This window comes from Chelonoidis abingdonii, chromosome 12 (assembly GCF_003597395.2).
Source record: "Chelonoidis abingdonii isolate Lonesome George chromosome 12, CheloAbing_2.0, whole genome shotgun sequence".
In the NCBI taxonomy this organism is placed as follows: Eukaryota; Metazoa; Chordata; order Testudines; family Testudinidae; genus Chelonoidis; species Chelonoidis abingdonii.
This window is the reverse complement of record NC_133780.1, coordinates 1,254,161-1,263,637: the sequence shown is the minus strand read 5'-3', so window position 1 is coordinate 1,263,637 and position 9,477 is coordinate 1,254,161. Positions and strand designations below refer to the sequence as shown.

Here is a 9,477-nt window from a genome sequence, read left to right as displayed (position 1 = left end):
GAAGTGAGGTGGTGTCACCTAAGGCAACCAAAAAACAGGAGGGCCACTTTTATTTCTGCAAGGGGGGGGCCGGGGGGGGGCGCCCGGCACCGCCCTTTACCCCCACTGGCAGAGGGCTGACGGGTCGCGGAGTGAGGGCACGGGTAAAATTCAATATTACCTGACACCCCCCGGATGCTCCTCAGGCAGACCACGGTTGCGGAGCAGGGTCCGAGGTTAGATTTCGGGGCTGCTGCATCCACTTACACCCCGCTGCCGTGGACACCATGAGGGCCCCCACCGCATTGGAGACCACCTGGCCCATTAACTGAAGCTAGCAGACGTGACTTCTGACCTCTGGACCCGGACCCATGGTAACGGATGCTCTGTGACCCTCCCCATTGAGCTGGACGTTCGGAGTGTCAGGCAGTGCTGTGACCTCTGCACTTCGACCTGACAGCCTTGATTGGCTCCCCTAGCGCCTGCTCATTCGACGGCACCGAGCCGGGCACAAGCCAGCACACCAATGGGCTGGCACTTCCATGACTTTGACGCTAACATTGCCACCTTTCTTTGGGTTCGTCCAACCACGACCTTTGACAGCTGTCGGGAATTTTGCACAACACCCTGAACATGATGACCTCTGACCTGAAATGGCGACACTGAGGGCCTCAGCCGTGGCGGGCAGAAACAGGACTGCTGAGCAAACGCTATGGGTAGTCCGCTGCTCGGCAACCGTGCTCTAGCGCCCAAAACCACCCCGAAGATGGAGAAGCAAAGAAGCAAGTTTCATTTGGAGATCTCAAAGCGGTCATAAAGAGATGGATGCCCTATCAAACGCCATAGCACCCTAAACGCAGTCTGTTATCTTTATATCCCATGAGACTTTTCTGGTGACTAGCAAGCCCCATTTCCCCATCCCTCTTACTGAATACCCGGCTTGCAGACATTCCTTTTCTTCACACATTCATTCGGTGCCTTCCCCCTCCCTCTCGCTCCTTCTCCCCCTGTAGCAGGTTAGCTTAATCAGCGATCACTTAAAATCGGTCTAACACAAGCTGGCAAATACGATGTCTAGTCTCTATTGCCACCCCCACAGCTTTGAACTCACTCTACACCGACTTGTCTCGTACGAGAGGTGTTTACTATTTTCACAGCCCCTGTCCAAGAACGACCTATGTAGGCACAGGCTCACTATACCCACCGTTTGAGAGCTTACAATGCACTCCACAAGGTGGTGCCACCATGGCCCTTCCCCGCTACAGCCCCCCAGCCTGCGTATGAGGTTCGATTTAAAGAGTCGTCAAGACACGGAGGGACACCCAATGATTAACATATAGAAGCTGGAAAACAGGGCGGAACCTGCATATCTCTTCTTGCGCTTATCAGTATTTCTAAGTTACTTAGGTTTTATTGCTTACGCCTGGAGACCGACAAAGGCCTTTCTGACCATCAGGTGCCAGCACAATGGTCACTGACCAATGTTGCTATGGGTGACATTTGACGCTCTGACCTAACCCCTGCAAGCAGCATCTCGGGCTAATGGAGGCCTTTGGCCGACACCCGTCAGCCCACTAATGGCTGTGAACCTCTGATCCTTGAACCTGTGGTCGATGAGCCAGGGGTCTGATTAAGCAGGAAAAGACCTCAACTCCAGTGACCTCTGACGCCAGTGCGCTGCGTCCTAATCCACACCCACCAAGCCACGTCAGCTGGGCGCCGACGTCTGAACTCTGTCAACAGTGGCGAAGTCGGAATGGAGACGGACCACGACCTTTTGACCTGCTCCAACTTATTCATTTTCCTGTTTCAACAACAAAAGATCTTATATTTAAGAAATTAATTTTATTATTGAAACTGATGAATTCTTGGGGCCACGGACCCCATCCCCGCCCCTCACTTAGTCCTGCCCCCCCGGCCAGCCATCCTGCCCATCTCCTCCCGCCGAGCTCAGCCTTCCCTGCCCATTTCCCTAGCCCCCCGGCAGCCAGGCCCTGCCCCATTCTCGCACCTGAGCTGCCCATGGGCAGCCCTACTCCTTGCCAGACCGGGCCAGCCTGTTTCTGCCCATTCCCCGCCCCCCAGCTGCCAGGCCCTGCGCCATTCCCCGCCCCCAGAGCCGTGCAGGCCCTGTCCATTCCAAGCCCCCGCCAGCCATTCCTGTCCATTCCGCCCCCGGGCCAGCCAGCGCCCTGCCCCATTCCTCCTCTCCTGAGCCAGCCTCCCTGCCCATTCCGCCCCCTGAGCCAGCCGGTCCCTGCCCCCATTCGCCCCGAGCCTGCCTAGGCCCGCCATTCCCGCTCCCCAGCCAGCCATTCCCTGGCCCCATTACCCACCCCGAGCCAGCTAGCCTGCTCCATTCCCTCCTCTCCTGAGCCAGCCAGTCCTGCCCCATTCCGGCCCCTGAGCCAGCAGTCCCTGCCCCATTCCGCCCCGAGCCACAGTCCCCCTGCCTGGGGCAAGATGGGAGCCGGCGCCCCTAGATGGGACAGCCCCTGCCTCATTCCCCGCCCCTGAGCCAGCCAGTCCTGCCGCTGTGGGTGATGGGAAGTTTGGTGCCCCTAGAGGAAGGCCCTGCTCCATTGCACGCCAACTCAGCCAGCCATCCTGGCGTGGGGCGAGGTTGGGAAGGGCCCTCCCTAGGGGGAAGGCCCTGCCCCACCAACACGCACGCTAAGAGAAAGCTTGCTCATTGGCTCGGGCAGGCTGGCGTCCCGCTCTCGCGCTCGCTGCCCACCCTGTCCAGCTCCCTGCGGGCGGACCTTGTTCCCTGGCTCGGCGCCAGACCCCCCGGAAGTCCTCGGCTGCCCCCCAGGTCGTTCATGGCGGCGCGGGCCCAAGGCCGCGCGGTAGCGGGCTTGGCGTGTTGGGGGCCGCAGTGCCAGCGCCTTGGGCAGTTGCGGGTGGCGTGGGCGGCTGGGGGCGAGCGCAGCCGGCAGGCCGGCAGGTTGGCATGCAAGCGGCCCCAGGCGGCGTGTGGCTCGGGAGCTGGGGGGCCGGGCGGGCGGCTACGGCCAGCTGCAGGGCTCCGGGCCATAGGCCGGCACCGCCCCACTGGGCCAGCTGCAGGGCCCGGGCATAGCGCCGGGCAGCCGCCCCCACCTCGCCGTCCCGGAAGCGCTCCGAGCCGCGTTCCTTGTGCCTCAGGGCCAGCGCCCACTTCTCTGCCGGGTCCAGCTGCCAGGTCTCCGGGGCTGGGGCGAAGGAGGCCAGGTGCAGCCCCAGGACAGCCCCGCCCGGGACCCACAGCTCAGCCCGCTCCCCTGGCACCATGGTCTCCAAGCAGGCGTCCACCAGGCCGTCCCAGGCGGCATCCCCCTCCCCGAGCTCCAGCTGGGCCCAGCGGTCGGTGGGGTACCCCAGGGGCACCCCTGGCGGCGCCTCCAGGAAGACCTGGCACAGGGCGCCCAGCGTCGGCTTGTCCAGGCCTGCGCCCGACTGCAGGATCAGCTTAGCGAAGGTGCCATCCGGAGCCACCCAGGCGTCTGCCGGCTGATTGGGCACCTCCAGGTTCTCTCTCTGGTCCTCTTCTGGCCCCGCGCCCCGGGGCTCAGCGCCTCTGCTGGCACCACTCATCCCACTGGCCGCTCTGCCGCCCTCTGCCTTCCCATTGGCCAGTGCCGCTGCCTCCATCTGCCCTCGGCCAAGCGGGGAGTGTGGGGCTCTGGCACGGCACCCCCACGAGGTGAAGCCAGGTGTGGCCGGGGGTTCAGGGACGGGCAGCTCCTGTGAACCAGAGGGCAGGGGGAACAGGTCAGAAAGAACCCACGAGTCCTGGCTCCCAGCTCCCCCCGCCAATCTGCTAAACCTCCCCAGGGAACTCAGGAGTCCTGGTTCCTAGCCCCCAGTAAACCACTAGACCCCCCCCCCCCAAAGAACCGAGGTGTCCTGGCTCCAAGGCCCCGCCCAAGAAAACCCAGGCATCCTGGCTCCCAGCCCCCTCCCCTAATCTGCTAGACACCCTCCCCTGCTGAGAACCCAGGCATCCGGGCTCCCAGCCCCTCCCCTCCAGAAAACCCAGAAGTCCTGGCCCCCAGCCCCCCCTCTAACCAAGTAGATCCCCCCATAAAAGAACCCAGGAGTCCTGGCTCCAAGCCCTCCCCCCTCACGAGAACCCAGGAGTCCTGGCTCCAAGCCCTCCCCCCACACAGAGAACCCAGGAGTCCTGGCTCCCTCTCCGGGCTGTGCTGTCTGTCTCTGCCCTGCTCCCTTGCTCCTCCCCCCCAGCTGTGCCCCCTTGGCCCCCCCTCACCCCAGGCGGGGGGCGCAGACTGGGAGGATCCAGCTGCTCTGGCCCTGCTCCTCGGCCTCCCCCCACTGCCCCCCCTTGTCTTTGCATCACTTCCTGGGGACATCCCCGCTAGGCCGCATCCTGCCTCGATTAGCCAGGCCCAGCCGTGTGGGGAGGGGCCAGGCCCAGACCCCCCTGCCCGCCACAAGGAAAGGGGGGGATGGGACCCCCTGCTCCATCATCATGTTAACAAGCAGCACACGATTGGGGGGGGCTAGGGGCGCAGCTGGGGGGGGCGGCGCCCAGCCCCAATCCCCCCATCCCTGGGCGCCGGGGTTGACCGAACAAGATGGTTGCTGGGGGCTGACCCCGCATGGGGGGGCCCTGGGTGGCAGCTGGGGAGATCTGGGGGCACCCAAAGTTTGAGGGGGCAGAGGGGGTGCAGATGGGGACGGGGTGGAAGGGGCTGTTGGGGGATGGGGCAGCGTCCATGGCAGGGACAGCCCCAATGCACAAAATATCCTCCGCCACCTACCCCACCCTGCCCAGGGTCAAGCCCACTGCACAATATCCCTCCGCCCCTACATCCCCGCTCAGGGCAGCCCCACTGCCACACAGATATCCCTCTGCCCCATGTCCACCCGCCCATGAGGGCAGCCCCACTGCACCATAAATATTCCTCCACCCCCTATGTCCACCCACCCGAGGAGCAGCCCCACTTGCACAATATTCGCCTCACCCCTACGTCCACCTGCCAGTCAAGCCCCACTGCAGAAATTACCCCTCCGCCACCTACGTCCACCTGCCCCCAAAGGGGGGCCAGGGGGCCCCATTGCCACAGGTATCCCTCAGCCCCACTCACCATCTGTTCCCAAAATGTGGGGGAACCTGGACTTCACCCGGGAAGGGCTGGTTGGCATTCTGGTCCCACGGCGGGGGGGTCTGGGGCTGGTGTTCCATGCCAGGTCGAACCGGTTGTGTCAGAATGCAGAGAAGGGAGAAGATGAGGTGAAGTGGAGTGTCCCTGGATCCTTCGGGGCCCAATCTGCAGCCCCAGGGGTACAGAGGCTCCTGCTTGAGGGGAGCTGGGGCCTTCTGCCAGAAGCAATGGGTAATGCGGGCTATGAGCAGGTGGGACAGGGGCACCCCCCAGCAGGGTGGGAGAGAAGGGCCACCACACATGGGCTCCAGCGGGAAGAGGCGCGGGCTCCCCCTCCCCATCATCCAGGCAGCTGTATAGAGCAGCATCTGGGCGGGAAACAGCAGCGGCAGTCGAGTCCCACCGGCCTCCAGGCCCCTCTCAGTACCCGCCCCTCCCACGCTCAGACCCGCCCCCTCCCGAGACCCAACCACCCCCTTCGCACCCCTCCCCTCCAGTACCAGCCCCTCCCCCATTCCTTGCAGGCCCCCTCCCCTCCGAGTACCTGCCCCTCCTCTCCTCCCATGCTCCTCTCCCACAGGCACCAGCCCCTTCCCTCCCGCAGCACCTCCCCCTCCGTACCAGCCCCTCCCCTGTCTGCAGGCCCTCCCTTCCAGTACAGCCCCTCCCCCTCCTGGCCAGCCTCCCCCTCAGGCACCGCCCCTTCCCCCTTCCTGCAGCCGCCCCCTCAAGGCACCAGCCCTCCCCCTCCTGCAAGGCCGCGCCCCCTTAAGGCGTCTCCAGCCTCGCCCCACCACGCTCCTGCCAGTGCAGACCCCTGGCCCCGCCCCCGGCCCCGGCCGCACCCCAGTCCCGCTTGCTCAGCAGGTTGTCGGCGCAGGAATCGGCGGTCGCGAGCCCAGCAGCTCCGGGCACGCCGCATCTTCCCCCGCCGCCGCCCCCTCCGGTCCATGACAACGTCCACCCAATCGCCAGCGCGAATCGGCGCGGCGCCAAGGCCATCACAGCACGCGGAGGCGGGTCAGGACGAGATCCGGCCAACGGAAAGCGAGCTCCGGCTCCGTCTTCGGGAATGGGCGTGGCCGCGAGCATAGGGAAGAGATGGCGCACGCGCGGAACGGGGATACTGGGGCCGAGCGCAGCACGGCGCTGCGCACATGCGGGAGCCCCTGCACTGCGCCCGCCTGAGTTGGACAAGCCTGGACGCGTTCTGGTTGGAGACAGCGACGCGCATTGCGCGAAGCGGGCGTGGACGGCGGCACGTTGCACCAGGTCTCGAAGGCGGAATGCCGTAGCTTTGGAGACTCACACGACCCCTTCCAGGTCCCCCGCATGCCCTGTACGCTGCGCAGCAGCGCGCTGCCCCTGGATATGTTATTCCGGGCCCCTTAAGCGCCAGTAGCGCCTCATGCCCAGGCCGCTCCAGAGTGACTCAGCCGCCCCTGCAGCCTCGTTCCCGCCTGCCCCAGGCCCCACCTAGGCTTAGAGCGGGTGTGGTATGAGGTCACAGCCCGCTGTGATGTCATGCAACATTCCCATAGTGGTATGCTGCTCGCTGGACGGTATCCACCAACACAAATGTTGATGTCATAAGGCTGCATGACATCATACTCACCTCTAGAGGGAAGGCCCCTGCCCAGTCCTGCCCCTCTGACACCGGTCCCGCCATGGGGGTGGGAGCCCAGCACCCCAGAGGACAGGCCCCTGCCCCATTTCCCTGCCCCCTGAGCCAGCCAGTCCCCCCCTGGGGCCGGGTGGAGCTGCCTGAAAACCCCCTAGAGGGACAGCCCCTGTCCCATTCCCTGCCCCCCTGAAGCCAGCCAGCCCTGCCCTGGGGCCGGGTGGGAGTCGGCACCCCGAGAGACAGGGTCCTGCCCCATTTCCCCGCCCCCTGAGTCCAGCCATCCTGCCCTGGGGCCGGGTGAGAGCCGGTGCCCCTACAGGACAGTCCGTGCCCCATTCCGCCCCCCTGAGCAGCATCCCTGCCCTTGCGGCGGGTGACAGGCCAGCACCCCCAGAGGACAGGCCCTGCCCAATTCCTCGCCCCCCCTCCCCGCATCCACCCAGTCCCCCAGCCGCTCCATCCACTAAGAACCCCTCCACCTGGCTCTCTTCACATGCTCGAACCTCTTATTCTTAATTCTTTTTGGGACCAGTGGGGTCGGGAGGGGGTCGTGGTCTCGGTCCATCCGCGCCCACGCTCTGGAGTTGCCAGATGAACCGTCATTGGCCCCACCAACCCCATGAGCCTCAAGCGGGCTCCCTTGGTGCCCCCCGTCTGCTGCGAGCAGGGGAGTGTGCTCTTGTGGATAGAGTGTCCAACGGACCACCATGGGCCGGGGGTTAGCCATCGTTTCTGATTACCTAATGGGGACGAAAGAGAGTGCTAGGAGTACTTGGGTACGGCAACCCCAAAATCCAGTCTCTCAATGGGATGTGCTCCCCCATATACGGGGGCCCGAAATCACCATCTATGTGGGGGTGCTAGAGCTAGCACCTTGACGTTGAACATCTTGGGCGTGGCATCAAAGAGCATACAGAGGCGTCGGTTCTAGGACGGAGGTGATTTCCAGATGTGCAGGATATGAGGGACTGTGATTACAGACACCTCGAGGGTTGCATTGCAAAATGTGGAGCGATTTTGGGGGCAGAATTCGGGACCAGAGATTAGAGGCATTTGTTGGTGCAGGGAGAGCACAAATTCAGAGTAACCAGAGTGGAACCCCAACAAGGTCTGGAGGGTGTAGTCATTTTGAGGATTGTGGACAGGGCTCCCAAATGATGGAAAGGTTGGGCTACAGAATAGATGCAAACAGAAATGGCCCCAGAAAAGATGTTAAAGGATTCTGGGAACACCTTCAGTTTTTGAGGGCAGAAGAGGGAGAATCTCGCAAAGAGAACTGGCTGGGCTGGGGGTGGGGGTATCAGGAACCCTTTATGAATTGGAGATTTTGGAAAGTTCAGAAAAGGGAATCTCTGCCACCTAGATGGAGGAATATGGGGAAGGTAAAACGTGACTTTAGAGAGTGAACAAAGGGGCCCTCACAAATCAGGGAGGGATTGGGCGGACAAATGGTTGAAATGGACAGGCAAGCTGAAAGGCCATTAATGGGTAAGACAGCTACAATATTGCGAAGGACAGATCATGAGTTTGTGGAGGTGAGCCGTAGGAGGATGGGATAGTTTGGGTTGGAACTTAGATCAGGCCAGGTGTTCATCCTTGTTAGGGGTGACTGCATTAAAGATGCCTGGTGGGTTCTTATGGATGAATTGGGTGCTGAAAAAGGTACCTACTATACGTATCCAGGGGAATATTTTTTGGGGTTCAGCATTAGAAAATTAACTATCGGGAGACATGGGGATGTTTGCGGGTGATAAAGGGTGATCCAGTGAGGAATTCAGGGCCATTTGGGGCTATGAACTGGGACCCCAAGAGCTGGGTTGTTGCAACAAGGGGGCATGGAGTTTGGGACAGGAGCAGCTTCGGGGACAGAGAGGATTTCAGGGTGCAGAACTGGGGTCTTTCGAGGGCCGACGCGAAGTTCACAAGGTGTGGCACCCCAGGACTCGAGATTTCCAGGGGCTGCGTGGGGACAGGGGTCCCACATCGAAGACAGGGGTGCACTTACCTAGGTCCCTGCGCTGGCTGGGGGGGCAGGGCGCCCAGGTCGTCCCGACGCAAGTCGAGGCGATCTGCCGCCCACATAGCGGCAACTGCTGGAGAGAGGCGAGGACCCATTGAGGTGAGTGGGGGCGCAATGCACCCCCTTCTTCCACCCCCCATCCCCATTCGCCCAGCCCCCTCCCCCCTCGGATTCCCCCAGCTCGAGCCCCCCCACGTACCCCCCTCCCCCTCTGTCCCGGGGCGCCCCACGCCCCCCAATGACCAGTCAGACCATGCTTGACCCAGCTGGCGCGCACGTAAGCAGGACGGAAATAAGCGGGAGGGGAGGAGAGCAGGGATTCTGGGAAATGTAGTTTCTGCAGCGCTGCCCTGTGCTAGCCCCCCCCCCCCCCACACCCCGGACGCCTGGTTCCTACCCCCGCCCCAGCGCGCTGCCCACTGCATCAAGGTGTAACTAAAACACTTAACCCTGTCTCTCCCGGGTGTCTGGGTTTTGCACCTCTCCTCGCCCTTGAATTAGGGGTACAAGAGCCCCCCAAAAAACTGCATCTTCCCGACACCTGGGATCCAATCCTGAGTTAGGTCTACGGTTCCCCTCCCTTAACCTCCTCTTGCCCTGGCCCCCAGGGGTTCCCACTCCTGCTTCCCCTCCCCCCTGGTCTTGCACAGCTGGGTACAATCTACCCCCAACCCCTGCACCCCAGAACCCACCCTCCCTGTCCCCCCATTCCCCCCTCCCCATCCCCAGAATCCAACCCCCTT

At 62.9% G+C, this 9,477-nt stretch overlaps 1 protein-coding gene across 1 annotated transcript; it reads right to left on the bottom strand.

Moving 5' to 3' along the window:
* Positions 1–2,799: 2,799 nt before the first annotated feature.
* FKBPL (FKBP prolyl isomerase like) lies at positions 2,800–4,289 on the bottom strand. Its single transcript, XM_075071493.1, has 2 exons — positions 4,232–4,289; positions 2,800–3,705 (listed from the first exon to the last, which is right to left on the bottom strand). Exon 2 carries the CDS (start codon positions 3,610–3,612, stop codon positions 2,800–2,802), a length of 813 nt encoding a protein of 270 aa, XP_074927594.1. The 5' UTR covers positions 3,613–3,705; positions 4,232–4,289.
* Between the last annotated feature and the right edge of the window lie 5,188 nt (positions 4,290–9,477).

Bases quoted from the DNA above. Each gene is read 5' to 3' on its own strand.
- FKBPL (XM_075071493.1), bottom strand. From the start codon at position 3,612: ATGGAGGCAGCGGCACTGGCCAATGGGAAGGCAGAGGGCGGCAGAGCG.